General features: G+C 41.7%; 2 protein-coding genes across 2 annotated transcripts; one reads left to right on the top strand and one right to left on the bottom strand.

Annotated features, from left to right (window-relative positions):
* Window positions 1-25: 25 nt before the first annotated feature.
* On the top strand, window positions 26-8,958 carry ptpa (protein phosphatase 2 phosphatase activator). The gene is made up of 10 exons (XM_048258699.1): window positions 26-113; window positions 1,185-1,288; window positions 1,491-1,577; window positions 1,709-1,834; window positions 2,179-2,296; window positions 2,679-2,778; window positions 3,070-3,194; window positions 4,086-4,186; window positions 5,940-6,047; window positions 8,120-8,958. The coding sequence occupies exons 1-10, from the start codon at window positions 89-91 to the stop codon at window positions 8,192-8,194; spliced, it is 969 nt and encodes a 322-aa protein (XP_048114656.1). The 5' UTR covers window positions 26-88; the 3' UTR covers window positions 8,195-8,958.
* Window positions 8,959-11,453: 2,495 nt separating this feature from the next.
* ier5l (immediate early response 5-like) lies at window positions 11,454-13,754 on the bottom strand. The gene has a single exon (XM_048258157.1). The coding sequence runs from the start codon at window positions 13,601-13,603 to the stop codon at window positions 12,692-12,694; it is 912 nt and encodes a 303-aa protein (XP_048114114.1). The 5' UTR covers window positions 13,604-13,754; the 3' UTR covers window positions 11,454-12,691.
* Between the last annotated feature and the right edge of the window lie 5,587 nt (window positions 13,755-19,341).

Below are 19,341 nucleotides of genomic sequence, written 5' to 3'. Positions count from 1 at the left end.
TGTGATATTTGTAGGAAATATCAACTTGCCGGACGTTAGGGTGAAAGTTCAAAGGTGACGTCAGACACACCCCTCTATTCTAATAAACATGGCGGAGTCGGAGCAGCAATCAGGTAACCGACATAATTTACACCTATCTTCCAGTTAGAGTGTTTGGCTTGTATGCTGTGTTTTCCACGTATTAGTTTAGCTTTTATGATAAGCCACTTTTAGATCCCAAGACAATGTCTGTGATTAAAGTAAGCGCTGTTTCTCCATCACTTTCTCATTCTTTCTTGCACAACGTATGCTAGCTATGCTAGCTAACAGGTCTGAATCAACACAGCAAGGCTATGTAGCTGGCTAGCTCAGTAGTTTTCACAAGTTTCGTGCTGGAAATCGTTTGGCCAGTCGGTTTGCCTGTGAACCCCACATATATGAAGGGGAAAGCGGTTTATTTGTTATGCATTCGTTTGGGTTCTTCTCTCAAAGCGATGCCTAGATGTTTCTTATGTATACTTATTTAACGTTAGCCTATGTTTTCCACCACTTGCTTTCCCTTTGACAGGCTGTCCTAATTGGTAAGGCCATGGTTGTGTAGATCAATAAAACCTTATGCTAATTCGACCGACATTTAGTTGGCCCACTTAAGTGCCTCTGTTTGTCTAATTCTAATGCCAGCAAGTAGTTTGTAAAATTGGTATGCTGCAGTGCTAACTGTTTGTGTTTGTGGTTATGAGTATTGCTTACTCAACTGTATAGTATGGTAATTATGGTAACATCTCTAAGGCTTACATAAGGGAACCAAAGATGATAGACTTATTGTAATATTGACTTGTACTGAATTGTTTTTAGGGTACGTGATTGACATTCAGCACATAGTTGCAAATGTGTGGGGTTGTTACAATATCAATGCATGCCATGACAATGGTACATTAAAGCACCGTTTGAAAATACGAGATTCGGGAAGAAGAGAATTTTGGTTTAAATTGCCCCTCCATATTCAACATAAGGGTACATTTATTTTGCTCAATTGAGACCTCAAACTACACTGCAACATGCAGCCTCCTTGTGAAACATTAATGTAATAGTGGCATCTTGGGCGTCCTCATAATAATTCTGATGTAATTTATAGCATAAGTCGCCATAACATTCAGGAGATGATGGTATGGCACTGAATATGACCACTTCTCTGTCACTCTTAGGCTCCTCCCCTGAAGATGACACCCCTCCCATCCCTGCCAACTTCATGGTCCCAAAGAAGGAGATCAGCATGGTCCCCGACATGGGGAAATGGAAACGCTCCCAGGTAGATAGTAGCATTGTGTATTCAGTGATGATGTTGGAATACTACCACTGTGTATGTGCTATGAGTTCATGTTTTGCTTGTCTATACATACTAGACTACACGTTATGGTAAATAAAGTGGTCTCACTTTTGTTGCTTTTTATCTAGGGTCATGAATACTCATGTAGATTGCTTTTTAACACATTCTTTATCCTCTCTTTAAGGCATATGCTGATTACATGGGCTTTGTTCTGACCCTGAATGAAGGTGTAAAGGGAAAGAAACTTACATGTGAATACAAAGTGTCTGAGGTAATACACTCTACTGCCCATTTTCCTGTATTTCTAATTCTGTTCTGACTCCTTTGTGATAACAAAATCAGTCTAAAAAGACATGACACATTTTCTCTACCATCTTTGACTTATCGTGACCTTCTTTACAGACAATAGAGAAGCTTCTGTCTTTGCTGAATACTTTGGATCAGTGGATTGATGAAACTCCGCCTGTGGATCAGCCCTCTCGATTTGGCAATAAAGCATACAGGAGCTGGTATGCCAAGCTAGACCAGGTGAGGGTCTGTTTTAAAACATAAAACAAGTGACACTGTGGTCAAAACCAAAGAAAACTTCAAAGCACTCACTTTTAAATAGTAAAAAATGCGTTCATCATCATGGCTTGATCATCTAAAACTTTGCATTACATTGGTGCCTGGATGCCAGAATAGGTGATATTGCCATAATGGGCATGGGTATATGGGTATTTCATTGCTGTTTGGGTGTCAGTGCTGTCCTGATATCACAACTCGTTTAGCGATCATTGTACCATCTTTCTGTTGTATAGGTTGTCTGTCTGTCTGTCTGTCTGTGTGCTTCTAAGAATCTGTCCCTTTGTGTTGTATTAATGTGTATGCAGGAGGCTGAAGCTTTGGTTTCTACACTGATCCCTGAAGACAGAAGAGGAGCAGTTCCTGAGGTAGCTGTTTATCTGAAGGAAGCAGTGGGGAACTCCACCAGAATAGATTATGGCACAGGTGAGGGGCTGTGTGTATGTGTGTGTCGGATACTCCCAATATCACTAGGGGGAGCTGTTGAAGCACGAATTCTCATGCACCAAAGTGCTTATGCTTGTGTTTTGACATTAGACAAATTCTGTTTCTAATTGAACAACAACTGAATCATCAGCAATGAACCAGAGTCATATAATTAAGCAAAGTCATTTTGGAGATGGAAACATGTTTTGTGGTTATGTTGCTGTAATCACTTGTGGTTGTTCTATTGGGTCTCCAAAGTGTCTGGTGTCATTTTGCCAAAAGTGCACAAATCGTTAGATTCTATGGCATCAGTTTTGAGCCAAAGTGTTTCCTTTGTCAGTGGAATGCACATATATTGTTATATTTTGCATTTTTATTCCAGGACATGAGGCGGCTTTTGCGGCGTTCCTGTGCTGCCTGTGTAAGATTGGCGTGCTGCGTGTGGATGACCAGCTGGCTATCATTTTTAAAGTGTTTGACAGGTTTGTGTTTGGGCACTAGTCAGAGTTGCATGTAATCAGTACTCCCTGGGTTTCTGGGGTTAGAATGAATCCAATTCCTCTATTTTGATTGCATAGCATTTATTCATATCCTCTATTTTGATTGCATAGCATTTATTCATAGATTTAAGAAATCTGTATTATCCATCCGGTAATGTTTGGCACTTGGAATTTAATTGTTTCAGACAATGGAAAGTGGGTTATTTGGCTATGAGTCAATCAGATTAAGAGTGCCTCTGCCCTTGACTGACTGATTTATTGTCATGGCGGTAGATATCTGTGGGTGATGCGGAAACTGCAGAAAACCTACAGGATGGAGCCGGCTGGTAGCCAGGGAGTTTGGGGACTTGATGATTTCCAGTTCCTGCCCTTCATTTGGGGGAGTTCCCAGTTCGTAGGTAAGACTTCCCTGCTTGTCCCACTTGGTCCACTTCTACCCTAAAGGCTGTCGGAAGTGACAAGATTTTGTGAAGTAGGTAAAAGGGTTTTTAAGACTTCCTTCGTGTGTTTATGCTTTTGAGCCATTCAATCCTCACATCCAGGTCAGTGGTGAAAATACAGTTTTGAAAATGTGTACATCTACCAACCACTGGCAGATTTTTGGTCAAATTCACCTGCCACTCAATATTAAATTATCACTTTGTGTCTGAAACCTACCGTAACTTCCATCCCCGACCCAGGTTAATCACCTCGCAAGGACCCCCAGGTTAATCACCTCGCAAGGACCCTTTAAAGATTTCACCTCTAGATATTTTTTAGGGTCACAAATGTTGAAGTCTATATATGCATACTAACTGCTCTACAAATTAAAAAAAAAATCTATTTTCATTAGTGACAGTTTGTTAGGCTTCCTTGTTTACCACTAATATGAGTATTTAACTGATGGGAAGACTGCTCGTTTTTCTACCAGCCTTACGGTTCCTTCATTTCTTCCTGCTTTGCAATGACACATACGGTTGGCTGTTAGATTGGCCTTTATTACTTTCAATCTTGACTGCAGGAGGTGATGCCTCTTTCACAATAGTCGTCTGAATTGCATCATCCACAAAATCCACTGACATGTAAACACTTAGTATGATGAAATATCACATCTGTGCATAGTTAATATATTACACACACATGTGAGCATACTTGCTACTTGTGTTGATCTAGAAACACATATTTTGCTGGATTCCTGTTAGATTTTGTGAGGTGATATGTTTGTTTAACTGTGATGCCAGAAGAAAGAGAGGCAGAAGGGCGACATCTTGTGGATATATGCTGTAATTATTTATTTTTGTCTGTGTCAGACCACCCTACACTGGAACCCAGGCACTTTGTGGATGAGAAGGTTGTGAATGAGAACCACAAGGACTACATGTTTTTGGAGTGCATCAAATTTATTAATGAAGTAAGTCTGGTGTAAGGAGCGGATATTTCTCCTAAATGTCGAGTTAATGCTGGCAAGCCAAAGCTGTGTAGGCTTAAAAGAATTATACACAGTAATGTTTTGGACCTGTATGTGTTGCCTCTGTCTAATTATAATCCTCAAAAATAGGAAATTCACTGAAAACAGCAATGTGGAAAGTCATCAATTCTCTTTTTTTTTGTAAAAAAAAAAAAAAAATAGAGACCATTGTAAATAGTCTGGCAGTTTAGACGTTGAGACGGCAGTCGATGGGTTGTGTAGAGCGAGGCTGGGAAGCGGATGTGGAGGAGGAAGCGCTGCGGTCTCTGGTTCCTGGTTCCTCCCCCGGCAGTGAGGCAGCAGAGCAGGGTGCAGCTGCAGCCACTGGCCCTTTCCTTAGTCACCTTAGGTTACACTAACGCCAACACTCTCGCTGGACGACCCATTCTCAAGCCACATAGGACAGTTCATCTTCTGTCTTTTGTAGATCTTTAGGTCTATTTCTCTCCTTCTATAATTCTTTCTTTCTTTCTTTCTTTCTTTCTTTCTTTCTTTCTTTCTTTCTTTCTCTGTGTGCCTTTTCTCCTTCTCAAGCTTGCCTCTCTTGTGAAAGTCCCTCTCTGTTGGCCTGCTTGTATGAGCATGTCTGTCTAATTCTCGTAGTAGGTCTCTGTGGTGTTTCAAATCTGCCTCCTCTCCCCGGTTCACGTCAGTGCAGTGCACTCAACACAAATGTCCACATACATCCCTCACACTTCCACACGCAAAACAGACATGTCAGTTTATTTCACACACACCACTCAGTGTGTTTCTCGCTATTTCTTTCTCCCTCTTTCTCTTTCTCTCTCTCTCTCTCTCTCCCCCCTCTCTCTCTCTCTCTCTCTCTCTCCCCCTCTCTCTCTCTCTCTCTCTCTCTCTCTCTCTCTCTCCCTCTCTGAGGTTATGTGTGGAGCACTCTGCTCACATGAGTCATTTCCTTCCCCACATGCTGTTGTGAATCACTCCTTCCCCAAGGACCACCCCTCCCCCATGGCTTGCCTCTCTCCCTCAGCCCCCCTCGTCCTCTCTCCTGCTCCGTCCCTCTCTGGCGCTCCGTCCCACTCGCTCTCTCTCTCTCTCTCGCGCCCTCGCTCGCCCGCTCTCCTTCCTTCCCCTCCGGTTTCCTCTACTCCTCGGGAAAGTCCGGCTGGAGGAGAGCCGTCCTTTCAGCATTCCAGCCCGGGTCACAGGCTGCTCTCTTGGGGGAGAGGGCTGGGAACTGGGGGAGTTGTGCACAGCAGTGCCATTCATGAAGTGCCTCACTCCTAAGGGCACAGCCAATCTCTCCTCTCTCTTATTCTCTCTTACACACACACACACACACACACACACACACACACACCCCAACTCATTCACTTTCTCAGACATAAGTCATGTTGCAATAGTGAACGTACCAATTTAGCTGCAATCATCTAGTGGCACATGAAGCAAGGTATTATTAGGGGCTCAGATGAATCACCATACCATACCTGTTCTCACCATACAATCAAACATGGAGGAACCTATGCTGGCTATTAATGAGCTCTAGCCAGAGCAGAACCTGGTTATTTTTTTAAGCAGTGTATGCCAGAGGTTTATATGTTTCTTTGTTCCTTTGTGAGTAGTTTCCCACTACCTGTAGTGTTAAATTTCTCTACTGCGAGTGATTGCACAAATGTATAAATTCTACTATAACTAAGAGGCTGTAACATCTGTCAAATCATCTTCCTCTGTGCAGATGAAAACAGGCCCGTTTGCTGAGCACTCCAACCAGCTTTGGAACATCAGCGCTGTTCCCACCTGGTCCAAAGTCAACCAAGGCCTCATTAGAATGTACAAGGCTGAGGTTTGTATTACTCAGTTTTACTGCTATGATGTGTGGCCCATACTATACTATACTATTGTGTCTTAATACAGCCAAGGATAATAGTGTATTGTGGTGCCCCCTAGAGATGGATAGTGTAAAGAGAATCATATGTATATTTGCCAAATGTATGACTTGTGCTACTTTCACACTTTACACTGTTAATACATTTTAAATTGCTATAGAATGTGGAATACCAATATTTTGTTGTGAGCCATTTGGTTTAAATTAGTAGCTTGTAGGAGTGTTGCCAGCTTTCAACCAGACTTTGTTCTATCAAAGACTTTCTTCAGATTGTGATTTAAAATTATAATGGCTAATTGGCTCATGTTATTGACATGGCAAGAAGCCATGTAAAGAGCAACTGTCAGATTTTGATCTGCTGTCCTAGCATTATGAGCAGTTTACCAGAAAAAGTCTGCCAGTTTGTAGGCGGCCCGACCGACGCTAGAATTACCCCCAGTACCAGATGGATGTTGGTTAACTTACTGTATTTCATTAACTTTAGATGAGTTCTTTGTTGAGCGAGTTAGGTACTTCATTGTTAACAAATTCTAAAACGTTTTTCTAACATTATATATATATATATATATATATATATATGGACCTGTATGTGTTGCCTCTGTCTAATTATAATCCTCAAAAATAGGAAATTCATAAATCAAAAATAGGAAATTCATAATCCATAATGAACAGTTTGTTACCATGAACAAAGCAGTGTATTATTGTTTTGGGATATACCATTTCAATGAGATTTCTGTAACGGTTTCAACAGGAACTATAAAACTGTAGAAACTTAAAATGTGTTAAACTGGAGCATTAGTTTTTAAAATTTAGTTTGTGTGAGTACATCTCTGTCTGTGTGTTGTGTGTGTGTGTGTGTTGTGTGTGTGTGCGTGCGTGCGTGCACGCACAAGTGAGAGAGAGGGAAAGAGTAAAGGGCCCCACCCCCTTCTCCTGAGCCCACATCCTGTGTTGTTGCGTTGGGTGAAGCCCCCTCCCCTCCCCTCCCTTCCCCTTCTGGTAGATAGGAACGCTGAGGGGCCAGGCTGTCTGCCCCCTCCCCCACAGCGTCCCCTCCAACCCTCCCCCTTTCTTTCCTCTACATTCTCTCTCTTTGGCTCCCCCTTTCTCTTTCCCTCCGTCTCCAGTTTGGAATCTGTCTGCACTAGTCCCACTCCTAGGCTCTCTTTGTTGCCTCCTCTGTGGAAAGTCAAACTCTGCTGATTCTACATCATCTTTAGAGATGGTTTTTGGTATTTATCCTGAAACGCTGTTTTACAGACACCTTATGAAGGCTCCCCATGAACATTTATGAAGAGAAACTCTGAAAGTGGCTGATAACTGTAATATTAACTGTAATAAATGTAAGGGTAATTCCATATCACAATCTTGGGTTCAACACCATGGACTCCGATTTTTGTCCAAATGGTCTACCATTATTATAACCATCATCCAAATGTTTCTGACATATACTTCTTCACTGCAGATGTGGTACACATGAAATTAGGTTTTTTTTCTTGCCTTTTCCCCATCATTATTGAAAAGACTTTGTGAGGTGAGACCAGACCATGATGTCAAGCCTTTTAGAACTGATATGAAATGACCCACAACTGATTCTATGGCATCATCAAGCCTTTCCATAGCGTGGCTTCTTATTTCTGAAGGAGCTTACTATGGACCCTTTCAACAAGGTAAACAAAAACAATGCTTGAACATTCTATTTGGGCCCCAATCTACTTCCTCTGCATTAAGATAACATATGGAATGTTAAAAAGGAAATCTTGTGGGGCCAACTATGATGCTGATAATGGAACTCTCTTGAAAGGGTCCATAGACCCTTTCAACAAGGTAAACAAAAACAATGCTTGAACGTTCTATTTGGTTCCCAATCTACTTCCTCTGCATTAAGATAACATATGGAATGTTAAAAAGGAAGTCTTGTGGGGCCAACTATGATGCTGATAATGGAACTCTCTTGAAAGGGTCCATTACAATACTATGGCGGAAGCAGTGTAGCTAGCACTAACTCTTCTATTTCTCCTCTTCCGCAGTGTCTTGAGAAGTTCCCCGTCATTCAGCACTTCAAGTTTGGCAGCCTACTCTCCATCCAGCCAGTGAAGTCTTGAGATGCATCCCTACCCCTCCCCACCCCAGCTGGCTGTGTCTCTGTGGAGAGCACCAATGCAGCCCCTGCACAGAAAGATGCCCCGTCGGCCTTCCACACGCTCAATACCCCCCCCGCCCCGCCCCCTTTAGTAGCACTCTGACAGCTCTCGCCTCTCTGTAGCCTCCTCAGCTCCTTGGGCAAACGTCTCCATATGCAACCCCGTTCAGTTAGTCCATCCATTAGCAGCACTGCACCCGGGGAAAAGAATATATTTTAGACAAGCCCTGTCAGTTGCCCTGGCATTTGTTGGTATATGAGCGTGTGTCTTGCATTCGAGGAGGTTTTGACTTCCTCGGTTGCGCAATAATGTGTGGTAGTATTATACCATATTGTTTTGTTTATTTATGTGACTGTACCCATTCAGATATGATCTGCTATAAATGAGCATTATATTAAGGCACGTTGGTAAACACACGAGCCGACCTGATGTATTCTTACTATTCTTTTGCTCACTGAGTTCCTGTAAGATGGTTTTAAAAAAGCCAATTTCTGTTGGTGTATTTTCTCCTTTTTTTCCAATTGTGAGCCTGTGCTCAGTGATGGCCTGTGTGTTTTAGCATTTCAGCGTTAGCCAGATATGTTTGGACTGGGTAAAAATGTCCCACAATCAGGCTGGCAATGCTAGAATTCTGTTCTAGCTGGAAGACTCCAGAAATAGACCATGGCTGTACATGTGTGTAGTTTTCTTTTTTCAATTTGTTTTGTAACACCAAGTCATACCTATCTGTTGTCTGTTGTGTTTCTTTGAAATAGATCTGCCCCTTTGAGACAATTTCTTTTTTTCTACTAGTGAAATGTGTGTGGTTGCATGTTGGCGCACTAGACATTCGCTTTTGAGGACGGAAATAATCAGTTTATTGAGAGAAACTTGTAGTGCAAACTCAAGCTCAATTGGATTATATAGTAGGCTTTATGAACAAATGGCGTGGGACTGTACACTTGATTAATTGAGTTTCTCAAACATTAGTTTGAGATTTAAGTGAGGATCGCACTTTGAGTTGCCGGACCCAACATTTCTGCATCTTCTTACAGTAGGCTAATGACTATAGCCTACATTTAATGTAGGCCTAAGTTCTCCGAGGAGAGTAGCCGATATGATGCTTTTAATTTGAGAAGAAGCAAACGATTTCCTTCATTTGACGGTGATGTCTGAGAACGTTTATATTTTGGCGTTTGTGAAATTAACGTTTTCTCCCTCACTCTCACTGAGAGCTGTGCAACTCGTTAGCCTATGCAAATGACTCGCCATCTGCACTGTCATTGTCAGGCAGGCCGGACAGCGGGTGTCTGATAGTGCGCCCTCCCAGCTCACAAATTGCTGAGTAATTTTCACTCCGCACAACCCAAAAAGACCGATAGGCCTACCAAATCGTTTCCTCGGCATTTGCGGAGTAGTTTTCACCTCAGAGTGCTTGTGTCCTATGCCATACAGCTATGTCGCTGTAGGCCTAGTGAAAACCCATTAATTAAACCGGTGATTTTATCACGCTTTTAGACTAAGAAAGTCAGTCAGTGCGTTTCAGTAGCCTACTGATTTGGAAGGTCACATTTTTGACCAAAATTAGGCTCACATTAGACTGAAAATGATGCAAAACCTGGCCTTTGTCCTTGACATGGCTTCTCAACAAGTGGTAGCCTAGGCCTAGGAGACAGACTTATGTAGACTAGATTAAGCCTACGAGACACACGGTGGGTATCATGTCTAGAATAAATTAATAACCAAGCGTTGTGGAAATTAGTTGCATTAATAGACTAGCCTACACTGATGTGATCTGGGATAAACCCTATGCAACTTACTCTAACTGCGCTCATCTAAATTCCGTGCAGCCTGCATGCAATTCTCTACAGAGCCACAAGAAGGAGCTCATTCTACACCGCTCCACGGACACCAGAATGCGGTGTTTGTCCAAACACTGGAAATGACAGAACTACCCTTTCATAAAATAATCTTCGTAACTATATTTTGTGAAACTGCATGCAAGTGATACCGAATCCCATGAACCATCACCAAACTCTTGCAATGTTGAGAGAGAAACCCCGATAAAACAAATTCATCTAGCCTAATTATCTCAACACAAGACAATATTAATACACTAAAGAAATGACTAGCAATCTAGATGCCTATGCTCCGTGAATAGCACGCTCGTCGCTTTTTTCGTCCAAACACAAATAAACCGATTAGCCTGCAATAATACGCATACGATCGTAAAGTCATCTATTTCACAGTGTGCTTATCAATAGGACAGCATCCGTCGATTATATTACCGTGTAGACTCGAAGATTTTGTATGACAGAAGCTGTGCTCATGTAGCGGACAGCGCTATCTAAAATTGTGGGAGTCAAGAGGTTTGGGGTTGAAACGACGCAGACAGGAGAGGAGGAGGAGAGGGAACGGAATGGATGTGGAGGGGGTGGGGGAGAGGTGGCGGAGCGAGGTCAGCCCGAGGTGCCACTGCGCAGGCTTTCTAATACCTTCATTCATTGATTTTGAAGAACACCACCAAGTGGCACATAGGAGAGATAACACACGCTGAAGTTTAGGGAGAGCGCCTTGAATCAGAAAACGTGTTCCACATAAACCTACTGGCTACCATAACAGAGATTTCATTCTAGGCTATACGGAATAAGTGCAATTTCTTTTTTGTTCTAGTTCCTGTACAAATCTAAGCTATAAAACATGCATAGGACCTCTTTCATATTTATTATTTTCTCTGTGTTGTCTATAGACCAACTCTGTATTGAAACAACTATTTGAATGTGTAGAATTAGTAGGCCTTAACAAAGGCCTGCAGTGTGAGCTGTATTAAGACAGCAAATGCCTGTCATGGGCCACTATGGTGTGAGATTTACACAATTTGTGTTCATATTACAACAGACCATCTCACTGACCTAACAAATGATTTGAAGTAAGAAGTCAGTGAAGACTGCACTTTACTGTTGAGAATCTTTATTTGTGCCTTTAACTTGATAGGTAGGCGTAGGCCTACTTCAAAGGCAGCTCTAACTTGCTCTTTGTGATCCAAGTTAAACTTTGAATACATGGTGCATGTGAAGATTTGTGTGACATTTCATAATCTATGGGTATGAATGAGGCTGTGTATCTCTTGAAGAGCTCTCAGGAAAGTTATAGCATGCAGCAGAGGCAGCAGAAGTTAATAAGACCTTATGAAACAGTGCCTACACAGCTCTGATTACAAGAACACACTTAAACTGTTGAGTGATTTTCATTTTTTATTAAGGTTATAAATTTTAAACAAATACTTTCTAAAACAGTTTTACCCGGTGATATACAATTTTAATGTACACAAAAAATACAAGAATACCAACAAAATATGGAGAGAAAACGTCTGAAAACGTCTTTCAGTACACATAGTGCTTATATAATGTGAGGATGTATGGCTAAATCACGAGCTTGCCTTTTTAGAACAAAAGGTCTTAAGTTTTAGAAAATAAAATAAAACTCACAAAACCAAACAACGTTGGAATCATGAATTACTGTGAAGGCTTAATCAATAACTCCAAGATTAAAGGGGAGGGCAGTGAGGAACGCTCATCAGTCCAAATTGTCACCAAAATACTTGGCTTGATTAAGTTAAGGTGTGCATTGTGGGAGTTGTAGTGTTAATTAATGGCACCAGTGTAGAGTGTGATGAGATGACTGGCACAAAGGGACTACAAACATACTCAAAGGAACTGATGCTGCAAGACAGTGTGAGATACTTCACTGACTTCCAACCTTGTTTACCTTCATTGCATGTTCTAGGGCTACTAATACATATCAGATGAACCAGAGATCTTCAATAGTGTTGGACTAAACCGGTGTATGGTCTTACACTGTATAGAAATTCTTAAAGTAGGTTACATGTCACAATGTATACCTTACAGGTTAAGTTAAGTTCAGATGGTTGAACAGTACATGGAAGCTGTTATACACTGGTTTGAGAAAACACATAACAAAGTAGTACAGCACTCCTTTATGCATGTGCACAACATGCGCTGTTTACTGTATCAAACAGGTCACAATGACAATGTTCTGTAAACCCACAGTTCAAGACTCTCTTCCCAATTTTGACAGTTCTTCTCAGGTAACGATTCATCTAATATATGTAGTGCCATTACAAATGAGGTCTGTTAGAATTGCTTATGGGAGATAAACAGCAATCCGCGAGCGAGACATTCAACTACTTTCCATGTGTGGCGATAGCTAGCAGTTTGTGTTGGGCTTAAGGCAACGAAATTTCACTTCGTTAGAATAATTTCACAACCACTTCAAATGCTCGTGTAATGTACACATTTTCTGTTTTAAAGAATACATCACATGTGGTACTAGTTCTCCGCATCCCCATTAAACCAAAACAAACAGAAATGTCAATGCTTAAATAACCATTTGCAAAAATAAAGTCAATATCTTTTATAATTTGTACAATTTCATAAAGTTGATTATAATTTACCACAGTCAAAAAGCTACTATAGCTCTTGTCCATGCTCCGAGGCTTGCTAGGGCTTGTTTGCTACAGAACTGTCCGTTGAATGCTTGCTCAAAGTCCGTCTGTCTGCTCACCAGCCCCGAAAACCCCGAGCCGAAAATCGAGATCAAATTAGAAATGTTCGACGTGTCCAAATGGTCTGAATTTGCGTATGAGCAGTCCTCATACTTAGTTCTTTTACATGGCGTAAAATCCGGTACCTCCTCGATTTCGGACACGTAGTAGCCAAAGTCAACCTTGCGCTTTTTGGCCGGGGTTTGTGCGCCCTGGCAGCAGTGCTGGAGCGAGGCGCAGCAGTCCTGGTGCAAGTATCCATTCTCAACTGTTGTAACTACGTGCGTGTCCAGATCTAACACTGTGGTCTTGTTGCAGTGCATGCTGTTCACTGGAGAAAACTCACAGTTCGAGACTGGGTATGCTTCCGCACAGCAGCTGCGATAGAACGATGAATCCGTCTCCTTACAACCCTCATCGGCTCGGAGCGACAGGGCTGAAGCGCAAGCACTAGTCTGTAGGAGAGCGGGCTGAGCTGCTTGGTTACTGCTTGGCAGTAGCGCGCCGCAGAGGCTCGCCGACTCGGTCCCAGCCCCGCTGCCGCAGCACTCACCGGTCTGTTCCTCGCAGTCCTCGGCTAATTCGAGAGGGTTCAGCTCCTGGATCTCGTTGCAGACGGTCATCACTTCTTCGTACTGCTGCATTCTGTAGATCTCTGCGTACTTCTCGTTCATGTAGACTTGCCTTGCGTTCCTCAGTACAAACGAGACCAGGAGGTTTTTGTGCAGCTTGATGCCTCCTCTCTGCGTCCTGGAGTTGTGGATCTTTCGTAAAGAAATCGAAATTAGACTTTGCGCATCTACTCCACACTCCATTGTGTTGATCATTCTTGCTGTTTAGTTGTTTCTTCCTCCTTTCGGACGAAGAAAACAGACTTTCTATCAGTGTAAACCACGATATTTCGTTCTGGGGCGAAGGTTTGAGTCGAGTCTGTGGAGACACATTGAATACGTTAGCGCTAGACCCACTGAGTGAGAGCAAGCTATCATTTGCTTCGACCGCGCTGCCATACTATATATATTTGGACGAGGTTTCTGCCCATTCGACCCTCAGCCATACAGCGTCCAGATATTCCAATGACTGACACCCAAACTCCGCCCAAGTGCCTGGTTCTCCACCAATCAGAGGGAGGCGGTTCTTCTGTGCTATTCAAATTCCAAACTGACTTTACCCAACAAGAATGTTCTCATGAGGCGCACCGAATAGTAGAAAAGTTCTGTATCCCCACATGTGTAACCGTGCGCTTTTAATAAACCACACAGCAACTTTTAAAATGATACAAATGTGAGGTAGACATCACCACAGACATTATCTACACAATATCACAACATGTTATTGTATTTGACTTCAATATGAAATGTAAAAATATAACCTAATTGACGTGTTCACAGGTGTTTCCTACATGTGTTAAATTCAGTTCCCGACATTTAAGGATAGGCCTGCACATTAAACATTTTATCTGTTGATATTTTAAAGCTTCAGGATAGTAATAATTTCAGTATTTTTGTCAAATAAATGGTCTGAGTAGGATTTTGATATAATAATGTCTGACAATGAGGGCACCAATTGTCTATACTGTGTATATCACATCACACAGGTGAAGTCCCCTATTGCGCAATACAGAATCAAGCCCAAATCTGTTGTGACCCATTCATCTCAGACCCATACACATTGATACGCATCTCTAATCAACTGTCATATCACATGGGTATAAGTCACATCTATTTAAACATGCTTTAACTGACATATATTTTTTCTTCCACATTAAAAACACAAAAACAAAAAACAATAAATAAATAAATAAAATAAAAACCTTGCCTGCACATTCATTTCTCTACCCCCACCCCACTCACACACACCCCTTCTCCCTACCCTCCTACTCTGGGTTGTTCTCACTTTCCCTCCGAGGATGTGAAGCAGCAAGGAGAATCACACAGATCCAGCAGATTCATTGGAGCAGCCACTGCCTCAGATCTACTAGGCTCCTCCGGCCGAGCTGTACCACCTCTGCATCTTAACAATGTCTGGGAACAGAATGGCCTTCTATGCATGGAGAGGAGAAATCAATAACTGCGATGTGAAACTGAGGCAGACTACCAAACCAGGATTGTAGGCTATGTATGTGGAAGAAAGACCATTTCAGTTTAATGTTTAAAATGTGAGCACTGATTAAAGTTTAAACAGCTTACTGTTTAAACACTGGGGTTACTGGTGAATAAATATGTAATTATATGCCATTTGCAATACACATGTTAAGGAAAAGCGTTATCTCTCTGTGTCAGACTAGAGTTGCACCATACTAACATCTGTCTGATCTTATTTTCCCTCATTGTGTTATGCTTCAGAATTAAACCTTACTTACAAAAAACAAATCGGCATCTGATCTGTATTACATATGTATATCACATGTGTATGCAATGTGTTAGTATAGTAAGCGTATATCAAGGGTAACAGTACTAATTTGACTCAGTAGGAATATAGTATGGACAAGGGTAAATGTCAGCAGAGGCAGACAGAAAGATGTTTAATATGATTAGGAAAAACATATAATTCTGGATGTTTAAAGGCACTAACACAATGTCACATAATTGTATGAAAGTTCACAAATTAACAGTACACTTTGGCCACACGTCAGACTTATTCAATAACTTACTTATAGAAAGGCTATCATTTTAATCTACAGTATAATCATTACAGTTACTCTGATGGGGGTAGGGATGTTAAAAATCAGTTGTACCACTTAACGATGCATTTGGTACCACTTAATGCTTGTATGAATTTTATTTTTACCATATTATCCAATTAACAAGATGTTGAAAATGCAAACGGATCTAAGATCTGCAAGGAGTTATATAGAGTAGGCTAGTGAAGGCTATTGCTCTTAATAACAAAAACTAATAGCAAATGAACAAAACTAAAACGTATGGACATCTAATAAAATGAAAATGTTAATTTCCATATAAAAGTTAAAGCACACTACAAAGCCAAACTCTATCCAATGCTGTCCGTCGTGATTCATTAATAAAACAAATAAATAAAATAAAATAAAAACATGCAGATGAAGTGTCTCTAATTTGAGAAGTGATGTCTCCCTTCCAGAGTTTGGATGACCTGTGTCCATTCATTTCAACTTTGGCGGGGACAAAATTAGACGAAAAACTACAAGTTCCGCAACTGTTGCAATTCCTGCAAACTTGTCATGAGAGCATTGTGGGAATTGAAGTTGCGTGATTTGTGTTGCTCGGGCCAAGCGCAGGCACTCCACTCCGGTGGCAGAAGGACCTGTAGGTAGGCTAAAACATCAGGGCGGAGCTTCTACAGTGTGGCAGATGGATGCTCTGTGAACTTAAAGGCAAAGTAATCAACCTCAATATAAATCGTGCGATGCATGCAGCCATACGAAGTCATGCACATCCGTGATTTCAGAGAGGTCAAAATGTAGCCTTTGCGAGACCGTTTTTATCTCGGATAAAAACGTGGATTTCTGTTCTTGTTTATTGTGCTGAATGTCCGATGACTAGACTATAGCGTATTGTTGCAAGGGAGGCAGTTTGCATGGAAGGCAGTTTGATCTAATTCTGTTCTGCTTGGCTACGTAGCCTGCTTAGTGTATGCTGTAGTGATGCTGTGTACGGTAAGGTTCCACCATGTTACATTGCCAACATTATCGCCAACAAGGCTGTTTTCAAAGTATCAGAGTATAATTTTTGGATAGCATATTCATTTGCATAAAATATCTTTATGTTAAATAATGACAATGGAATTTGTTTTTATTTCAACGAATTACAGTCTGATTGGAGCCCTGCAAGTTAAAAAGTTCTCTCTATTATGCATCTTTTGTATTTTACGCACACTTAACGCACCGGGATTTGTAGAACAAAGGTCGCGTTTTGCTAGTTTAATTTCAAACCTAGCCTACGGCATATTACATTGTGGTATTTAGCTTATGTCTAGCCAAACCTCGCCCAAATATTTCATAAAAATTAGAAACTGACATGAGGGATGCCTTATTAAGGCTAATAGTGAAAGGATCCTTTGAGCTTCCCATTCCACTCTGATCAGCATGCCTTTCAATGTAGGTTCTAAAGTGATCAAAATAATTATAAGGAATAGCTTAAGTTTGTCCCCAATCCGTTTGATGTTAGGCTAATAGCTAGTTGCTATGGCTAAATAGGATATGATGACACAGAGCAAGTTTGAACTCTATATTTTATTTCCCCTTTAAGAGCTTGCTCTCCTCTCAGAGGGAGGTGTTAGACCCAGAGGCTGCATTTCAGCCAATTAAAGTCGCCTACCCCCATCCGCACCACCGCGCGGGGAAAGGGAGGGAGTGCTCCCAGTTTGAGCGATGTGTGCGGTTTCCAAGGAAACAACTAGTTCTGACCTCCCATACCCATCCACTGGCGAGTGATTGGTTACCATGGCAATGATCCTATCCCTGGCATGTTCCAATTCCCGTAAAGTGTGCAGAAGGCACAGTCGGAAAGCAGTCTTATCCAAAGTGTGTCGGAAAATCTGAAACAGCGAGAAGTGCAGTCCTCTGTGACTTGGAATAAAAATGGTTGTGATAAACAAAAAATAAAAACAGCCACACAAAATTGGAATAAATAACAAATGGGAACTATCCACATCTTGTTCTTATCTGTTTCAGATTTTTTTTAAAGCATCCTAAATAACCTTGGCATATAGGCCTTTTTTCAATTTCATACTCCAAAAGGACCACAGTTGAATGAATAGGCTGTAGGCTGAAGATTCTGAAGACATATCTCTTCTCTCTGTCTCTCTGTGTGTGTGTGTGTGCGTGCTCGCACATTCATTTGTGTGGGGAGAATGCTCTTGTTCAGCTCACAAGTGTGTTTCGTTCCAGCTTGACTGGAATTTTGACTTCCTATGACCTGTTCAGACTCATCCACATGCCTGCATTCAAGGGTGTGTTCATAACCAAACCACCCACTCACACCTGAGTGCGCGAGCGTGTGTGTGTGTGTGTGTGTGTGTGTGTGTGTGTGTGTGTGTGTGTGTGTGTGTGTGTTTGTGTGTGTGTGTATTTGTGTGTAGATGTGTGTGTGTGTGTGTGTGTGTGTGTGTGTGTGTGATGAGAAAGAGAAAGCTTAAGGAAGAAGAAAAGGAGGGCGCTCAGTGGAGAGGGCATGAAGGAACAGTGTGTGAGAAAAGACGTGAGAGAGGGAGGAATTTGAGAATGTGGATGAGATTCAGAGCATGGAAGAGAGAGGGAGCTGTCTAACAAATCCTCCCCCTCCAAGAATCCCCCTTACCCCATGCCCCCCCACCCCCCACTCCCGCTCTCTTTCTCTCTTAGTCACCCCCTCCTCCCTCCCTCCCTCCCTCCCTCGCGCTCTCCCCCTCTCCCTCCGTCGTGCGCTCTGTCTCTTTCTCACTTGCTCCCTCCCTTGCACGCAGTGTGTGTTCCAGCAGAGGACATACTGCATCACTAATTGTACCTAGTCAAATGTCCACTAACCTTCCGGCAAACTACTAAGATTATGTGTGTCCGTATAACTGAGTCCAAATGACAATGCTCTCATTTTTTTTTTTAATGTTTTTAAAAAATGATAACAATAAAATGAAAAATGCACATACTCAAACAAGATGTAGGAATTTATGTACAGGACAATTAATATTGCTTAACAGTGTGAGTAGTTCAGGATCTAATGGATTTACAAATTTCTATTCAACTAACAATTATCATATTGCATAGCCATATGTTTTATGTATTTAACCACCATTGCTTTTGAAAATGTGCCTGAATATTCAGCTATTTCGATATTCGTCTGTTGGGTCAGTGTTCGGTTTTTAATTATGCTCCTATTTGAATATAATTTTTTACCATTGTTTTGCCTCAGGAACAGCATGCTTTATTTCTGACCCAGAGGCTGTCCATTAGGACTGGCTGCAGTTGACCACAGATTTACATGGGGAAGTTGTCAGGGTGCTGTGGAGTTCCTTTTGGTAAGAGACATTCCGACATCTCTGTGCAAAGCAATGAGTGTCAGGCTTCCATTCATTTTGACAGTGAGGACAACATGCCAAAGACCTTAGCTGAGTGACAAACTTTCAACAGAGACTTTAAGGCATACCTGTCAACATTTAGCTTTCCAAAAACGGGAGATTTTTTTTCGGGGGGGGGGTCAGTATTTATACCGGATCTGTGTTTGCATATTTAATATGTTTCATACACATGTTTCAACACTGCATTTCAGTCGTTGCTTTTACCATACCATTACCTTAAGCATGCCAGTTATGTATCCACCAGCTGCTTCCTGCAGCCTACTTCCAAAACTCCAAAGCTGCTTGCTGTCAGATTTGGTTCCGAGGGAACAAGTTCAGTGTATCAACAACACTCAATAACAGTTTATGTGATGTGTTAATCAATTAAATTCCCAACAATTTCACAACAGCTAGTTCTGGAGTAGGCCATTCAACTAGCCCCGCTTGCTTACAACGAGACTCAGGCTGCGCAGTTGGCACCCGCTTCCTTATTTGGGTTTTGGGTTGCCAGGTTTTAGCCTATGACAAAACGGTTGAAATTGAAACTAAGTGATCG

Source organism: Alosa alosa, chromosome 12 (assembly GCF_017589495.1).
Source record: "Alosa alosa isolate M-15738 ecotype Scorff River chromosome 12, AALO_Geno_1.1, whole genome shotgun sequence".
Classification (NCBI taxonomy): domain Eukaryota; kingdom Metazoa; phylum Chordata; class Actinopteri; order Clupeiformes; family Clupeidae; genus Alosa; species Alosa alosa.
Note: the sequence above shows the minus strand (reverse complement) of the source record. Positions and strands in the feature narration are given on the sequence as shown.

What these genes read in the sequence shown, in the direction of transcription:
- ier5l (XM_048258157.1), bottom strand. Translation starts at nt 13,603, where the DNA reads ATGATCAACACAATGGAGTGTGGAGTAGATGCGCAAAGTCTAATTTCG.
- ptpa (XM_048258699.1), top strand. Translation starts at nt 89, where the DNA reads ATGGCGGAGTCGGAGCAGCAATCAG. An exon ending in GTGAATACAAAGTGTCTGAG is followed by an intron (nt 1,578 to 1,708) that starts GTAATACACTCT and finishes CCTTCTTTACAG; the next exon opens with ACAATAGAGAAGCTTCTGTC. An exon ending in ATTTTTAAAGTGTTTGACAG is followed by an intron (nt 2,779 to 3,069) that starts GTTTGTGTTTGG and finishes TCATGGCGGTAG; the next exon opens with ATATCTGTGGGTGATGCGGA.